This window comes from Prinia subflava, chromosome 21, assembly GCF_021018805.1.
Source record: "Prinia subflava isolate CZ2003 ecotype Zambia chromosome 21, Cam_Psub_1.2, whole genome shotgun sequence".
Classification (NCBI taxonomy): Eukaryota; Metazoa; Chordata; class Aves; order Passeriformes; family Cisticolidae; genus Prinia; species Prinia subflava.
Genome location: NC_086267.1, coordinates 936,757 through 954,117, shown reverse-complemented (window position 1 = coordinate 954,117; position 17,361 = coordinate 936,757). Strand labels below are relative to the sequence as shown.

Below are 17,361 nucleotides of genomic sequence, written 5' to 3'. Positions count from 1 at the left end.
GCTGCCCGGGGGCTCCGGAGCGGCGGCCCCGGGGCAGCGACTGACCCTGTGCTGCGGCTGGAGCGGGCACAGCTCCCGCCCGGCCCCACACATTTCCCCAAAGCCCCGGCTCTGCCCCACAGATGTCCTCACAGCTCCCGCTCTGCCACAGCTCTGCCCCACAGATCTCCCGCTCTGCCTCAGCATAGCCCCAGCTCTGCCCCACAGATGCCCCACAGATTCCCCACGGCAGCAGCACAACCCCAACTCTGCCCCACAGATCCCCCACAGCCCCGGGCCTGCCGCACAGCTCCCCCACAGGTCCCCAGAGATCCCCCACAGCCCCAGCTCTGCCCCACAGGTCCCCACAGCCCCGGCTCTGCCCCACAGGTCCCCACAGCCCCAGCTCTGCCCCACAGGTCCCCACAGCCCCGGCTCTGCCCCACAGGTCCCCACAGCCCCAGCTCTGCCTCACAGGTCCCCACAGCCCCAGCTCTGCCCCACAGATCCCCCACAGCCCCGGCTCTGCCCCACAGGTCCCCACAGCCCCAGCTCTGCCCCACAGATCCCCCACAGCCCCAGCTCTGCCCCACAGAACCTCCACAGCCCCAGCTCTGCCCCACAGGTCCCCACAGCCCCGGCTCTGCCCCACAGGTCCCCCACAGCCCCAGCTCTGCCCCACAGATCCCCCACAGCCCCGGCTCTGCCCCACAGGTCCCCACAGCCCCGGCTCTGCCCCACAGATCCCCCACAGCCCCAGCTCTGCCCCACAGGTCCCCACAGCCCCAGCTCTGCCCCACAGATCCCCCACAGCCCCAGCTCTGCCCCACAGGTCCCCACAGCCCCAGCTCTGCCCCACAGATCCCCCACAGCCCCAGCTCTGCCCCACAGGTCCCCACAGCCCCAGCTCTGCCCCACAGATCCCCCACAGCCCCGGCTCTGCCCCACAGGTCCCCACAGCCCGGCTGTGCCCCGGCGCGCCCATCCCGCACTCCCGGCAGGAGCGGGCACTGCTGGCACCTCCCGACGGTGAAGGTCACCCCGGCGGCCCGGGAACGTTCCCCTCCCCTCCGGGAATTCCGGGCCCCGAGCGGGCACTCGGGGACAGCAAACCCCGAGCTCCAGCTCCGGGAAGGCCCCGGGGAGTGTTCCCAAGCTCCAGGCTGGGATCTGCTCCTGGCTCCTGGGAATTCGGGAGGGCAGCGCTGCCCCGGCCACGGGAGGTTCGGGCAGAGCCGCTCCCGGTCCCACCCGGGCGGTGAAATCCGCCGGGAATGCTCGGAGCGGCCCGGATTCACTGGGAAACTGCGCGACAGATCCGGGGATAAACCGGGATGCCTCCCGATCCCGGGATAGCCAAGGGACAGGTCCCTGGAGGAACCGAATTCCAATTAAACAATCCCAATTCCAGTGGAAATTATCCTTATGAACTCAGATTCCCTATTTTCAGCTCCCGAACTTCCCAGCTCCCGGCCTGGATATTCCTCAGCACAATCCCAGAACTATTTGGGCTGGAAGGGCTTCAAATCCCATCCCATTCCCCCTCTTTCCGTGGAGGGATTCCAGGGCAAGGATGATCCCTAAAAAGTCCACTAACATCCATCCCCCAGCACTTCCCACCCCTCAATTCCAATGGAAATGATCCCAGTTCCAATGGAAATGGCCGCAATTCCAATGAAATCATCCTAATCCTAGTGGAAATTATCCCAATTCCAGTGGAAATGATCCCAATTTAGATCAGATTCCCAATTTTCCCAGTTCCTGGAGTATCCATCCAGGATACTCCTCAGCACAATCCTGGAATTATTTGGGCTGGAATGGCTTCAAATCCCAGCCCATTCCCTGTTTTTCCAAGGGGGAATGGCAGCATGGAGACAATCCCTGTAAATGCCAGGAACATCCATCCCCGTGGAGGGAATCCAGGACTGAAAAAGGGAAGCCCGAGAGGGATGGAAACCAGGAACATCCACCAGAGCTCTGCTGCTGCTCACTAATTGCTTGTGGCTTCCAGAATCTGGGGCAGCAGTTTGGGCTGGAAAATGAATATTTAGCTGGCTGTTAATAAACAATGCAAACCCCGCGTGGGCGGGAATTGCTCCGACAGGCTCCGGAGCGGCCCGGGGTGACAAAACCAGCTCCAGCTTCCTTCAGCAGCCACCGCTCCCCAGCTGCCCTTCGAAAATAAGCAGGGGAAAAAAAGAGCGTTCTGCTCTTGCCTCGGGGCTGGGAAAGCGGGAGCAGGCAGGGATTTTCCCTAGAGAGCAGAAAGAGAGGGTGAAATGCACACCAGGGATGTGGCCAGATCCCAAAACGCCACAAATCCGCCTTGGGGATCCCAGGTTGGGGTCAGGGAGGTGAGGAGGGAGCTGGGGACAGCTGGGGGGAGCTCCCTGCCCGGGGATGGGAGGCGGCCAGGCCTGGGGCCAGCTACCCTCCCTCCCTCCCTGTCCATCCCTCCCTGTCCATCCCTCCCTGTCCATCCCTCCCTGTCCATCCCTGTTCATCCCTCCCTCCCTGTCCATCCCTCCCTGTCCATCCTTATCCGTCCCTGTCCATCCCTCCCTGCCCGTCCCTCCCACCCCCAGATCATTTTCGGAGGTTCCAGAGGGTCCAGCCCAGCCGCCTCCTCGCTCCCATTGTCATCCCAGCCCCGCGAGGAGGAGGAGGGAGGCCGGCCCGGGGGAAGGAGCAGCAGTGGCCGAGGGGGCTCTGCGGGACAGGTCCTGGTGCAGGTCCTGGTGCAGGTCCCGGTGCAGGTCCCGGTGCAGGTCCCGGTGCCGGTGCCCATGGCCGGGGAGATGCCGGGGGCGCCCCGCACGCTGCGGCTGCAGCACGGGAACCGCATCGAGGCCCTGTGCGTGCTGGGCAGCCACGTCCGCGCTGACGTCTTCGGGTGAGAGGGACCCCAAAACTTCCCCCCCTCCTCCTCCACCTTCCTCCGTTTTTCCTTCTGCAAATCCCCGCTCCTCCTGTGTCCTCCTGTTTCCCAAACCCCAGAGCTGCTGGGAGCCACGTCCGTGCCGATGTCCCCGGGTGAGAGAGGCCCCCACAAAACCTCCTTTCCTCCTCCACCTCCACCTTTTGTCTCACCTTTCAACCCTGTTTTTCCCTCTGGGAATCCCTGCTCCTCGTTTTTCCCTCTGCAAATCCCTGCTCCTCATTTTCCCTTGTACAAGTCCCTGCTCCTCCTGTGTCCTCCTGTTTTCCGAACCCTAGAGCTGCTGGGAGCCACGTCGGCGCCGATGTCCCCGGGTGAGAGAGACCCCCCAAAACTTCCTTTCCTCTTCCACCTTCACGTTTCAACCCTGTTTTTCCCTCTGGGAATCCCTGCTCCTCGTTTTCCCTTGTACAAATCCCTGTTCCTCCTTTTTCCTCCCATTTTCCCGCGTGCTATGGCTGCTGTGCAGCCACATCCATGCCAATGTCCATAAGTGAGAGGGAGCCCCAAAATTTCCTTTCCTCCTCCACCTCCACCTTTCCTCTTGCTTTTCCCGCTGTTTATCCCTCTGGGAATCCCTGCTCCTCCCTTTTCCTCCGGCTTTCCCAAACCCCAGAGCTGCTGGGCAGCCACACTGACGTCCACAGAGGAGTGGGATCCCCAAAACTTCCTTTCCTCCTCCACCTTCGCCTTTCTCCTCCCCTTTCCCTTCTGGTTATCCCTCTGGGATTCCCCGCTCCTCGTTTTTCCCTCTGCTTTCCCAAACCCCACAGCCCCGACACCGTTTTGATGCAATTTGTGGGTAAAACCCTCCCCGGGCTTTGCAGGGCTGCAGGAATCCCTGGAAAGCTCTGAACATCCCCGCACTTACCCAGCCCACGGCGGGTCTGCCCCGCTGGGGTCAGCAGGTCCAGGGGTGCCTCAGGAAGCTGCCGGAGGGCAGAGGGATGAGCAGGAGCCCGGGGAGGGACTGCAAAATGAGGGAAGAACACAAAATCTCATCACCAAAAGCTTGGGAAAGTGGGAAATCCCCACAGCGCCAACACCGCTTCCCTAAAACAAACCCAACGCCGACCTTCGGGACAGTAATTCCCCCAAGGGAAGAAAGAAGGTGAAAAGCTCATTCTAGGCTTGGTTCTGGTCAGTGCTGCTGCTGCAAATCCCAGCCTCGATATTCAAGCCAAGCAGCGCAGTTCCAGCTCCCCTGGCACCTCTCCAGGCCAAATCCTTTCCCAGCGGGATCCCCAGATCCAAGGAACCAGGAAACCAAACCAGTTTTTCCATGTGTAATTAAAAGCAATTTAAGGATTTAAGGAACACCCAGGCGGGAACGGAGGAGTGCTCGGATTTCCTCCCCCCTTGCCAAGGGTGCAGGTTTGGTGGGACTGGCGGCATCCGAGAAACCCGACCAATGCGAGGTCTCAGGTGTCAGAGCAAAGAGCTCAAAAATAATAACCTGGAAAGGCAGGGAAATTTGGGAAAAGGAGCCAGGAGAGGGGAAGAGCAAGGGCACATCGGACACGGAGCAGAGCAGCACTGGCAACTTTGGGGCTGGACAAAATCCCCCAGAAATGAGAGTTTCCCACGGAAAAGCCTCTCAGGGGGATGGCCACGGTGTTGTGAGGGGGTGTTAAACACTGTGCTGGAAAATGAGCAGGGATTTCTCCGTGGAAGCGCGAGCCCTGGTTGGTTGGGGTTATTACAGATCCTTACCCACAGCCACGGCTGCAAACGCTCACAGGGCAAACTGGCCCTGGACCCGGGGTAATTCCAGTTCCCAGGCGGGAGCAGGGCAGGAAGGTGCCGGCGGTGAGCGTGGAGACGCCGGCGTGCCTGGTCTTGGCCGCGTTCTGGGCAGCGGAATGAATCCCGGTGGGAACGCCGCGCTGGCCCCGCAGATCCCTGAACGTTCCGGGTGTTTCCGGCAGGGCGGCCCCCGCCGGGGCCGTGGCCTTCGGCGTGAAGCACACGGAGGGGGTCAGCGTGGACGTGCTGTTCCGCGGCCACGCCGAGCCCGAGGCCGTGTCCGGTGCCGGCACACGGTGGCCGCTGGACGAGGGGACGGTGCTGAGGTTCAGCATGAGCCGCGCCAGCTCCGAGGTCAACGACAACAAGGTGAGGAGCAGGACCCCGGGAGGGGGGCCCCCATGGGGGAGAACATCCTGCCCCACTGTGGGATTCGGGGTTTGCAGGTCACCGTCAGCTTCTACGCAGAGGGAGGGAAGCCCATCAACCAAGCCGGGGTGTTCCTCACCGGCGTGGGTGAGTCCGGAGCTCCAGGAGCCCACCCCTGTCCCCTCGTGCCTGGAGCAGGGATGGGGACAGCAAACCCAGGTTTGCTGGGTCTGGGGGTTTGGCACCCCATCCCCTCTCCGTGCCCAGGGCTGAGGCGGTTCTGTCCCCCAGGGATCTCCCTGGACGTGGACGCGGATCGGGATGGTGTGGTGGAAAAGAACAGCCCCAACAAGGTACCCCAGCCTCCCCTCCCATGGAAAATCCCCCGGCTCGGTGGATCCTGAGCTCGCTGAGCCCCAGGGGTGCTTTAGGCGAGCTGGGCCTGGGGACCGGAGGGACACGGGGCCATCCTGCTGGTCAGCTGTGACAAGGAGTTCCCGTTCATTCCACCCTCCGACTGCGACAGCGAGCCGGTGTTCAACCGGGAAGGTACCGCCCCCCAAAACCCCCTGTCCCCAAAATCCCCATTGTCCCCTCTCTGTGACCTTTCCTGAGAGGGACCCAGCCCAGGAGCCAGCCCAGGAGGCAGCTGCTCCCCACCAGCAGCTGAGCAAGCTTCCCACATGAATTCTGCGGAATTAATGCTGCGCCAACTCACTGGGGCCAGGCAGGGCCGAGGTTCCAGGGCTGGCGGGCCGGGGATGCTCCGCGCAGGTGAGAGCAGCGCGGGGTGAGGCACGAGGCCGGCAGCCAGGAATCCACCCACCCGTTCCTGGAAAACCCAACCCACGCGGAGCCGGGCCCGGCGGCGCTCCGAGGTCACGGACCGGCCGTGCCAGGGATGGGCAGGGAGAAGGGAAAAGGGCATTTGGGTCACGGCCCACGAGCCACAAGCTCTGGTTTGCCAGGGTGCCCAGGGCAGTGGCGAGGGAAGAGCAGGTTTCTGGGGAAGGAGATCCAAACCCAGCAGGGATTGTGGAAAACACCGCCCGATTTGCTTTGTTTGCCCCAGATTTGCTGGACATGGCTCAGATGGTGCTGAGGACAGAGGGCCCCCAGCGCCTGCCCCGAGGCTACGAAATCGTCCTCTCCATTTCTGTCAACGACGCTGACAAAGTTGGGGTCTTCCATGTGCAGAGTAAGGCCTTCCTCACCTCCAGCCCTGCCTCTTCCTCCTTTGCTCCCTCCTCTCCCCTTTCCTCCTGTTCCCCTTTCTCCTTTTCCTCTTCTGCCCCTTCTCCCTGTTCTTCTTTCTCCTCTTCCCCTTCCTTCTCTTCCTCTTCCTTTCCTGCCCCTTCCTCTTCTTCCTGTTCTTCCTCCACCCCTTCCTATTCTGCCCCATCTTCCTTTTCCCCTCTCTCCTTTTCTCCTTTTCCCCATCTTCCTCTTCTCCTCTTCTCCTCTTCCCTTCTTCCTCTCTTCCTTTTCCTCTATTTCCTCCTCTTCCTTTTCCTCCTCCTCTCCTGCTTCCTCTCCTTCCTCCTCTTTCCTGATGGTTTTGAGGTCCCCTTTCCTTCCCGTCTCTGACCTTGTCCTCTCCACACTCCTCAGACCATGCCCCCAGCGTCCCTTCCCCCTTTTCCCCCCTTTTCCCCTCATTTTCCCCTCTTTTCCATCCCGTGGAAAACTCTGGGGATGAACAAGCAGAGGGAGGGGGACACAAAGGCGGATAAATCCAAGGCCACACAGCAAAGGAGCGGCAGCAAACAGCCCGGTGTGTTTTTAACAGAGGGAGGATTTGAATATAAGTAATGTTTGCATGGCTCCCTGAGAAGTGAAATCCTCAGTTGTGAGAACTGGGAAGTGAAAATGATGAAAGAGAAGCTGGTTTTGGCTCATTTTCCTCCAGCCAGGTGAGTTCAGCTCCAGCTCCCAGGAGAGCCCGGGGATGTGAGGCCGTCCCTGCCCAGGCAATTCCAGCTGCTGGCTTTGTTTTGGGGTAAAAAGAGGGAGAATAAATCTCAGGAAGTGCTGGGAAACAGAGCCCACTGTTGCAAACTTCACGTGGTTTGGGTTTCTTTGTTTTTTCCTCTGTTTTAAAATTATTTCTCTTTCTGGTTCCTGCTTCCCCAGTGCTTCTTATTCTTGGTGGGTTAAACAAAGAGGGGGCAAAGAGATAAACTGAGATGTTTTTCAGAAAATTTAATAGTTTCCATTAAAAATAAGGATAAATAGAGAGATAAATTGGGATGTTTTTCAGAAAATGGAATAATTCCCAGCTGCCAGCAGGGCTGGGTGTTACACTGGGGGTCACCCAGCATGCTCCAGAGCACACCCCCTCTTCATTCCTCACTGTAGGCACTGGGGTTTATTTTCTGGGAATGAAATCCCTCACCCAGCCAGGAACGTGCTGTGGAGGAGCTCGGGCTCATCCCTGTGTCCAGAGAGAGTCTGGGACACTGGAGGAGCAGAATCTCCATGAGAACCCCTTCCCAAGGGCTGCTCCATCCAAAGAAACGCTGGCCAGTGACATTTCCCCTCATCCCTCTTGTCCATGACAAAATCCCAACTCCCCGAACTCCTGCTCCACGGTGCCTCTCGCAGCTGGATCTCCTCAGAGATCTGAGGGATCTGACCCCGGCCATCCCCCAAAAATGCACCCCAGAAACGCTCGGGGAGCCACAGGAAAAGCTCCCTCTACCCCAGCGCCTCCAGACACGCTCGGTTTAAAAAGGGAATTTCTGTGTGGAAGCACCCCAGGTCTCCCTGCTCACTTTTCCCAACCTGTGTATTTGGGTTATCCCTGTGGAAACCCAACGCTGTTTCCTCAGGCACAGGGGCAGTGTGGGAGCTCCCTGCCCAGGGAAACAGGCGTGAATCCCGATAGAGCCGGGATCTCCCCGTGTTCTCCCCAGATCCCTTCTTCGGGCAGCGCTACGTGCGGGTGCTGGGCTGCAGGAAGCTGTTCCACGCCGTGCCCTACCCCGGCGGGGCCGCCGAGCTCGACTTCTTCGTGGAGGGGCTGCGATTCCCCGACGAGGCCTTCTCGGGGCTGGTGTCCATCCACGTCAGCCTCCTGGAGCCGCTGGCCGAGGTCGGGAACTCCCGGGAACGGGGCGGATGGGAGGCTGCACCCCGGAGATTGGGATGGTGCCAGAACGGAGAGCGATCCCATGAACCGATCCCAAAAATTACCCCGGGGGGGTGTTTGGGGGAATGGTGGGGGAACGTCCCTGATTTCTGCGTGGCTCCCTCAGGGCATCCCCCACTCGCCGATCTTCACGGACACCGTGGTGTTCCGGGTGGCACCGTGGATCATGACCCCCAACACCCTGGCCCCGGTGAACCTCTTTGTGTGCAGGTACAGGCAGTGCTTCCCCAGCCCCGCCGGTCCTGGGGCCGGGCTGGGGATGGGCTGGGAAGGGGAATTTCCATCCTTTCCGTCCTTTCCGTCCTTTCCATATTTTCCGTCCTTTCCAGCCTTTCCGTCCTCTCCACCCTTTCCATCCTTTCTATCCTTTCCATCCTTTCCGTCCTTTCCATCTTTTCCGTCCTTTCCGTCCTTTCCATCCTTTCCATCCTTTCCACCCTTTCCATCCTTTCCACCCTTTCCATCCTTTCCATCCTTTCCGTCCTTTCCATGTTTTCCGTCCTTTCCATCCTTTCCATCCTTTCCATCCTTTCCTCCAGCATGAAGGACAACTACCTGTTCACCAAGGAGATCCAGAGCCTGGTGGCCAAGGCCGGCTGCAAGCTGAAGGTTTGCTTCGGCTACATCAACCGTGGGGACCGCTGGATGCAGGTAGGGGGGCTCCAAAAACCGGGAAAACCCTTCCCTGCCGGTGCCCCAGGATTTCTTCCCCTCCTCAGGACGAGATCGAGCTCGGCTACACCCACGCTCCCCACAAGAGCTTCCCGGTGGTGCTGGACTCCCCTCGGGAGAGAGGGATGGAGCAACTCCCCGTCAAGGAGCTGCTGGTGAGAGGAGGTTCCCTGCGCTCCCCACGGAGCAGCTCCCAGGCTCACGCCCAGCCCACGTTCCCATTTCCAAACTCCTCCTTGCCCTCGGTCCATGCATGGAATTGCCCGGAAAATGAGAGCAGAGCAGCCCCGCACCGAGATTGGCTCCCACTCACCTCCAGCCTCCCCCTCTCGTCCCTCATCAGCCTCACCCTCATCCCAGCCCTCAGGACACGTCTGACCCAGGGGAAAGGAGGAGCCGATGCCCCAGGGAATGAAAGGCTCCTGCCAAGCTCTGGGGTGGAATTTCTCCCCGCTGAGCATCCCAGGGATGGGCTGTGTTTTCCTTCCTCCTCTGGGCTGGGAATATCCAACAGCTTCCGAGCGGGAGAGGGAAGGGAAGCAGGAGAGGGTCAGTTCACTTCCTCAGAAGAGAATGGGATGCAGCCAGTGCCAGGAATACCCTGTGGGCTCCTTGGCCAAGGAAAAGGGCCAGGGCAAGCCTGGGATGGGGCGTCTTGGGAGAGCCCAGCATGGGAAAAATCTGGATTGGGTGATCCCTTGGAGATACCCCCACAGGGGAAGGGCAGGACACCCACAGACAGCCACAGAGTCACTGTCCCCAACTCCCAGCTGGCCACAGGAGCAGCCTCAGCCCCGGCAGGAACGGGAGACAAGGACAAATCCCAGCTTTTGTCCCTTTGGAGAAGGCTGATGGCTTCGGGGAGTGCTGAAATCCATCGTTTCTCATGCCTGGCATGGGAACATCCAGTCCCGGATTCACCCAGCGAATCCGCCGGGTGGCCGCGAGGATCTGCCCTCTTTAGGAATTGCTCTGCCTCGTATTTAGGGCAGCAATTTCAGCCTTGGGAGCTGCTAACACATTATCCTCCAATTTCTGCTTTGAAGCCAGCCCTAATCCCCAGCCCGACCTTTCCAATCTCATTTTCCAGCTAGGAACACTTAGCCCGACGCCATGGGGACAGGTCAAGCCCTGAGCCCCTGGAAGCCCATGCCAGGGAAAAAGGAGACGGGAGGGAATTATCCCCTCAAAATCAGTGTGGAACTGATAGGACTTGGATGCGACCCGCAAACCCGGGATGAACCAGAGCCCTGACAGTTGAAACCGGGCGGGCTCCATGGTTTTATTAAACTGAAATGAATCGGGAGCAGGTGGTTGGTGCTCAGGCCCTCCCTCAGCACCCAGAGATCTGAGGGATCTGACCCCGGCCATCCCCCAAAAATGCACCCCAGAAACGCTCGGGGGGCCTCAGCAAAAGCTCCCTCTACCCCAGCGCCTCCAGACACGCTCGGTTTAAAAAGGGAATTTCTGGGTGGAAGCACCCCCAGGTCTCTCTGCCCGCTTTTCCCGACCTGTGTATTTGGGTTATCCCTATGGAAACCCAACCCTGACAAGTGACTGAGATTTATCTCAAACCTCCCGACACCTGATCTCATCCCGGGGCTGCCACGCGCTCCGGGCCCGCGCCAGCTCCAACCGGAGAGCGAGGAAAGTGGGATTTTGGTCCCATCCCTGCTGGTTTTGCCCTGTTTTTAACATTCCCTCGGGCTTTGGCGCACAGAGCCAAGCGCTAATTACCCCTGCACAGCTTCTCCAATCCCAGACATATTAAGTCCTGGAAATCAGGCCTTAAGTAGGATTTAAGTGTCGTGCAGCCCTTGGGGTGGCTCTCAGCCCAGGGCAGAGTCACCCTCAGGGGCTGGAGTTCACCTCCCTCTCAGAGCCAGCCAGGAGCTTCACTCAGGGCTGCTTAATTAGCTTAATTTAGACACTTAAACCTTGGCTTAATGTGGACACTTAAACCTTGCCTTAATGTGGATGCTTAAACCTTGGCTGGGGAGAACAGGAGGAAATCTGGTCCTGCTTAATGTGTCCATTTAAACCTTTGCTTAATGTGGACACTCAAACCTTGGCTGTGGGATGAGAGAGGAGATCTGGTCCCAGGTTAATGTGGACACTTAAACCTTGGCTTAATGTGGACAGTGAAACCTTGGCTGGGGAGAACAGAGGAGATCTGGTCCCGCTTAATGTGGACACTTAAACCTTTCCTTAATGTGGACTCTTAAACCTTGGCTTAATGTTTACACCGAGACCTTGGCTGGGAGATGACAGAGGAGATCTGGCCCCAGCTCCAGGCCTGGGCTCTGCTCCCAGGTTGTCCCGATTATTCCTGTACCTCCATGACCCCGAGTCCTTCCTCCTCCTGCCTTCCCTGTGCCCTCGTTGTCGCTGTCCTCACCCACCCTGCAGAGGGATAAAACCTCAGGAGCAGCGGGGGCTCAGGGCAGTTCCTCTTTCCCCAGGGCCCCGATTTTGGCTACGTGCACAAGGAGCCCCTCTTTGAGGCCGCGGCCAGCCTGGACTCCTTCGGCAACGTGGAGGTCAGCCCGCCCGTGTCTGTGGCTGGCAAGGAGTATCCCTTGGGAAGGATCCTCATCGGCAGCAGCTTCCCTGCGTAAGACGGGGGGAAACCCAGATTTGGGAAAAAACATGGCTTTGGGAGCAAAGCCTCAACAAGCGCCCTGAAACACCACCAAAATCGGGTTAATTGGGTTAATCAGACACTGCCTGACAGGGTGGGGGCTCCCAGGTTCCTCCACCTCAGTGGCAATTTATATTCGAGTGTCCAGGCAGATGTTGATGGGAACGTCCCCCCAGTCTGCATACCCAGGCAGATGTTGATGGGAATGCCCCCCAGTCCATGTATCCAGGCAGATGTTGATGGGAATGTCCCCCAGTCCATGTATCCAGGCAGATGTTGATGGGAATGTCCTCCAGTCCATGTATCCAGGCAGATGTTGATGGGAATGTCCCCCAGTCCATGTATCCAGGTAGATGTTGATGGGAATGTCCCCCCAGTCTGCGTATCCAAGCAGATGTTGATGGGAATGTCCCCCAGTCTGCGTATCCAGGCAGATGTTGATGGGAATGTCCCCCAGTCTGCGTATCCAGGCAGATGTTGCTGGGAATGTCCCCCCAATCTGCGTATCCAGGCAGATGTTGATGGGAATGTCCCCCAGTCTGCGTATCCAGGCAGATGTTGATGGGAATGTCCCCCCATCCAAGTGTCCAGGCAGATGTTGATGGGAATGCCCCCCAGTCTGCATATCCAGGCAGATGCTGATGGGAATGCCCCCCAGTCTGCATATCCAGGCAGATGTTGATGGGAGTTCTCCCCCAGATCCGCGGGCCGCAGGATGACCAGGCTGGTGCGGGATTTCCTCCACGCCCAGCGCGTCCAGGCCCCCGTGGAGCTCTACTCCGACTGGCTGGCCGTGGGCAACGTCAACGAGTTCGTCACCTTTGTCCCCACCTCCGACAAAAAGGTACCCCAGACCCCCGTGCTGCCCCTCCGGGACACCAATCCCGCTGGGATAACCGCAGAGCTCCTTCCTTCAGCCCCCCCAGCCGGTGTTTGCTTGGGTTGCAACCCTCACCCCAAAATGAGGGACCTGAGCACAAAAACAGGGATTTGCTGGGATATTAATGCACGCAGATGGGAAAAATGCCTGCAAAGGTATCCAAGAAATACCAGCCTTAAGATTCCCAGGGGGTTGCAGTGGCTCAGCATCTCCCAGAGGCTTTCAGAACATTTCTCTTCCCCCTCTCATGCCTTTTCTTGCTTCTGACATGGATTTTTCCCTCAGGAAAATTGAGCCTTGACGAGGATGGCTCAAAAAAAAAAAGAGGAATATTTATGCCCACATGTGTTCAGAACATTTCTCTTCCCTCTGTCATGGTTTTCCCCACTTCTAACACAGATTTTTCCCTCAGGGAAACCAAGCCTTGACCAGGATGGTTCAAAAAAAAGGAAAAAAAAAGGCATATTTATGCCCACACGTTTTCAGAACATTTCTCTTGCCTCTATCATGGCTTTGGCTGCTTCTCACATAAATTTTTCCCTCAGGGAAACTGGGCCTTAACCTGGATGGGTCAGAAAAAGGAATATTTAGGCCCACAAACCCTCCATGGGTTAAACGAGGCACTAGGTAACAGCAAAAACTCTCGATTTGAGGAGTTTCAGCTCAGGTTTTTGCAGAAGTGAGTCCCTGGGGCGGCTGCAGCTGACCCCGGCCGTGTTCCCGCAGCGATTCCGGATGCTGCTGGCCAGCCCGGCCGCCTGCTACCGGCTCTTCCGCGAGAAGCAGAAGGAGGGACAGGGAGAAGCCACCATGTTCAAAGGCAAGGGGACAGCGCTGGGTGGCACGGCCGGGGCCACGCGGGGACATCCTCCCTGCTGGGTGTCCTTCAGCGGGATGCCTGCCCGCCGCCCCCGGCCTCCTCCGGCCCTATTTCAGGAAAGCGAGTGGGATGGGAGGGATAAAGGCCTCTGCGTGGAGGGGATGTTTGCTGCCCGGCATGGAGCCTCTGGAAATGCCAGCGGGGCTCCAGCACAGAGCAGGACAACTGGCAGCTCCCGTGCCCCCCAGATCAGCACCGGGGTTTTTCCCTTTCATTGTGATTTTGATTTGTGATGGGGTTGGGAGAAGGTCTCCATATCTCCAAGGACATGGAGCTCCAGCACAGAGCAGGACAACTGCTAGCACTTGTGCCCCCCCAGATCAGCACTGGGTTTTTTTCCCTTTCATTGTGATTTTGATCCACAATGGGGTTGGGAGAATGTCTCTGTACCTCCAAGGATATGGAGCTCCAGAACGGAGCAGGACAACTGGCAGCTCTTGTGCCCCCCAGATCAGCACTGGGTTTTTTTCTCTTTCATTGTGATCTTGATCCACAGAGGGGTTGGGAGAAGTTCTCTGTATCTCCACAGGTCCCCAGACCAGGGGTGACCCCACGGAGGGGGATGCTCTGGAGAAATTCAGCAGATTCCCATGGGCAGGACTTTTCCAATGCTCTTTCCAACGGGCAGAGATTTCCTCCCCTCACCTTCCCAAGCTCTGACCCCAGCCTCAGGAAATGGGAATTTGGGGGGCTTTTCCCACCTCTATACCCCCCCTCCAGCCAGGCTCCTGCCAGCACAGCTTCATTTTGAGGGCGTTTTGCACGTTTAGGGTACTCGGGGACAGACACCAAGCGCGTCACCATCAACAAGGTCCTGTCCAACGAGGCCCTGGCGCAGCAGAACCAGTACGTGCAGGTAATCCCCGGCAGCGGGGTCACGGCCCCACGGCCCCCGCGGCGTGGCACAGACCCCCAGGGAGGGGTGGAACGCGGGCCCCTCTCTGCTCCGCTCCGTCCCCCGCAGCGCTGCATCGACTGGAACAGGGATATCCTCAAGAAGGAGCTGGGCTTGCTGGAGGAGGACATCATCGACCTGCCGGCCCTCTTCAAGCTGGACAAGCAGGGAAAAGCTGTTCCCTACTTCCCCAACACGGTATAAAAGGGAGAGGTTCCCACCCTCCCCAAAAAACCAGCTTGGTCAGCCAGGAGGAGTCCCCAGAGTTTTTCTGAAAAAGAAAAATCAGCTGTCTAGAAAAGGGAAACATCTCCGGGATAGACACAGGTCTAACACAGCTTGGCGGCTTTGGGATTTTGAGGCAAAACCCTTCCAAGGTGGTGAAATTGCAAGGTGGGAGGCATGTTTTCCCCAAAGCTTTCCCAAAAAAATCCCCCCAGCTGTCTAGAGAAAGGCAATATTTCCAGCCAGGCATGGTGGTGCTTGCAGTGGGGTTTTGAGGTAAAACCCTTCCAAAGTGTGAAACTGCAGGGTAAGAGGCACGTTTTCCCCAAAGCTGTCCAAAACCTCCCTCCTCCAGCTGTCTAGAGAAAGGCAATATTTCCAGCCAGGCATGGATAAACACACGTCTGACACAGCATGGTGGCTTTCTTATGCTTGCAGTGGGGTTTTGAAAAAAAGCAGTGAAATTGCAAGGGGTGAGGCCTGTTTTAACAAAAACTGTTTTAACTGTTGGGTTTGGAATCCTGAGGGAGGGCAGCTGCAAACAGTGGTGCTGAGATGGGTGGGGGAGGTTGATCAGTGTCTTTCCTTTGGCTTCATCTGTCCCGACACCACTGGTGTCACCCTGCAGGTCACCATGATTGTGCTGGCCAGGGACCTGTGAACCCCAAGCCCTTTGGTGTCACCCATTCTGACACCGGTGTCACCCTGCAGGTCACCATGATTGTGCTGGCCAGGGACCTGTGAACCCCAAGCCCTTTGGTGTCACCCATTCTGACACCGGTGTCACCCTGCAGGTCACCATGATTGTGCTGGCCAGGGACCTGTGAACCCCAAGCCCTTTGGTGTCACCCATTCTGACACCGGTGTCACCCCGCAGGTCACCATGATTGTGCTGGCCAGGGACCTGGGCATCCCGAAGCCGTTCGGGCCGGTGGCGGGCGGCGAGTGCTGCCTGGAGCGGCGGATCCGCGCGCTGCTGGAGCCGCTGGGGCTGTGCTGCCGCTTCCTGGAGGACGTGGCCTCGTACCACGGCAGCCTGGGCGAGGTGCGCTGCGGCACCAGCGTCCAGCGCCGGCCCTCCACCTTCAAGTGGTGGCACTTCACGCCCTAGCCAGGCCTCCTCCTCCTTCCTCCTCTTCCTCCTCTTCCTCCCCTTCCCAGCCCTTCTCCCTCCGTCTTTGGCCCCGGCGTGTGTTGCTTGCGGTTCGCTTAATAAATGAATTTTGCTGTGAGGAAAAAGCTGGGGGATGAAATGATTGTGGGGAAAACTGGGAGGGAAAGGGAGGGAAGCACTTGAGGAGCGTTACCAAAATCCCCCGAAATTGTCTCTAGCACTGTTTCTGTAATGTTGGCAAGTCGGGCGTTACTTTATTCTCAGCCAGGGTTTGTGCGTGGCTGACAGAGCTCCAGCCTCCACATCAATACAAAATGTTATCATTTATTTACACATTTTTAACAAAGAAATTACTGGTCATGGGTTCTGATAATTCTCTTCATTGATGACCATTCTGCCCACTAATTGTCATCAATTTCTCACTCTTCATGCTGAGCTGGGTCAAGTTCTTTAGTTCTTTTATCATCCTTTTCTCATCTTTTCAGTTGGGAATCCCCAGCTTTCCAGGCCTCAATCTCCTCTGTATCCTCTGCTTACTCCAGTGTCCTTAAAGTGCCATAAATTTAAAATCCCAGATTTTCAATCTTCAAATCCCTTTGGCTTTACTGAACCTTGTCAGGGTTAGCTTTAACAAACTCAAGGTTTCCGTGATTTACTGATCAAAATAGAAGTAAGAGTCTGTGAAGAAGTTTTAACTTGTGCTGGCTAAAAGTGAGCACTGCTTACAATTATAACAATTAATTAAAAACCAGTGTGAAAAACGAGGTTCACTTCGTAAAATTTTAAAAGTTTAATAAAAAAATACAAATAGACAATCAGAATACAATGAGAACAAAAGTGTTCTTTTAAAGGCCCCTGGTACCCTCACATGCGATTCACCATGCAGGTACCCTGTTTAACAGAGGGCTCATCCCTCAAAAACACTGATGTGTTGAATATTCATACATTACATACAATTCAAACATTCCTTTCAAATCATAGGTGTTCCTGTTTAAACTCAATCTTCCCTTTCCATTCATAAATCTGGTCTTCTCATGGCGCTGTTAAGTTGCAGAGCTATGTCATAAATCTTTTCTCAGAGCTATGTCATAAATCTTTTCTCAGAGCCTTCTTGTTCATTGCTGCTCTTATCAAGCTGTGAAAAAGTTCTTTGGTTATCTTCTCTATTTCTAGAGCTAATTACAAAGGCATCTTTACATAGCATATTTCTATTTTACTATTATTCTATAACCTAAAAACTACATTTATCATATTACTGAAAGAAACTATATTAATGCAGTATAACTTTCCAACATAACACATGGGATATTCATTTTAATATGTGTGAAAAGCCAATTATATAACATGCTTTTATAACGCCAGTTAAGGAAGTTACATCATTTCCAACGGGGGGGTGTTTTTTTGGCAGGGTCTGCCTGGGGAGGTTCGGAGTCCCCATCCCTGGAGGCGTCCAAGGAAGGGCTGGATGTGGCACTCAGTGCTCTGGGCTGGGGACAAGGTGGGGATCAGTCACAGCTTGGGCTCGAAGGGCCTGGAGGGGCCTTGGAGCGCTTTTCCCACCTTAATATCTCGGGGATTCTTTGCTCCCCAGCACCCACCCTTTGTCCTGTTGGTGTCGGGGCAGATCCCCTTAAAGAGAGAGGTGGCAGCACAGGTACCTCCATGCAAAATAATGATGCTGGGAATTAATGGAGAGAAAACAAGGGGAATTTAAGAGAGAAAAACGGGAATTTAGGTGTCCTGCCCCTGCCACCCCGCCGCGTCTCACAGGGCGCGCCACACCCAACATGGCGCCTTCCCTGAGGGCGTCGCCGCACCCAGCATGGCGGGCTCCCCTTCCCGTCAGCGCACAACATGGCGGCGGCGGGGGC

The 17,361-nt window shown here is 57.0% G+C and overlaps 1 protein-coding gene across 1 annotated transcript; it reads left to right on the top strand.

The window, feature by feature from the left end:
• Positions 1-2,765: 2,765 nt before the first annotated feature.
• Positions 2,766-15,573, top strand: LOC134560846 (protein-arginine deiminase type-2-like). The gene is made up of 16 exons (XM_063417254.1): positions 2,766-2,872; positions 4,846-5,032; positions 5,110-5,179; positions 5,324-5,385; positions 5,464-5,581; positions 6,105-6,230; positions 7,948-8,126; positions 8,290-8,393; positions 8,723-8,834; positions 8,903-9,010; positions 11,318-11,469; positions 12,196-12,340; positions 13,103-13,196; positions 14,027-14,112; positions 14,221-14,349; positions 15,254-15,573. Exons 1-16 carry the CDS (start codon positions 2,766-2,768, stop codon positions 15,485-15,487), a joined length of 2,013 nt encoding a protein of 670 aa, XP_063273324.1. The 3' UTR covers positions 15,488-15,573.
• Positions 15,574-17,361: the final 1,788 nt, after the last annotated feature.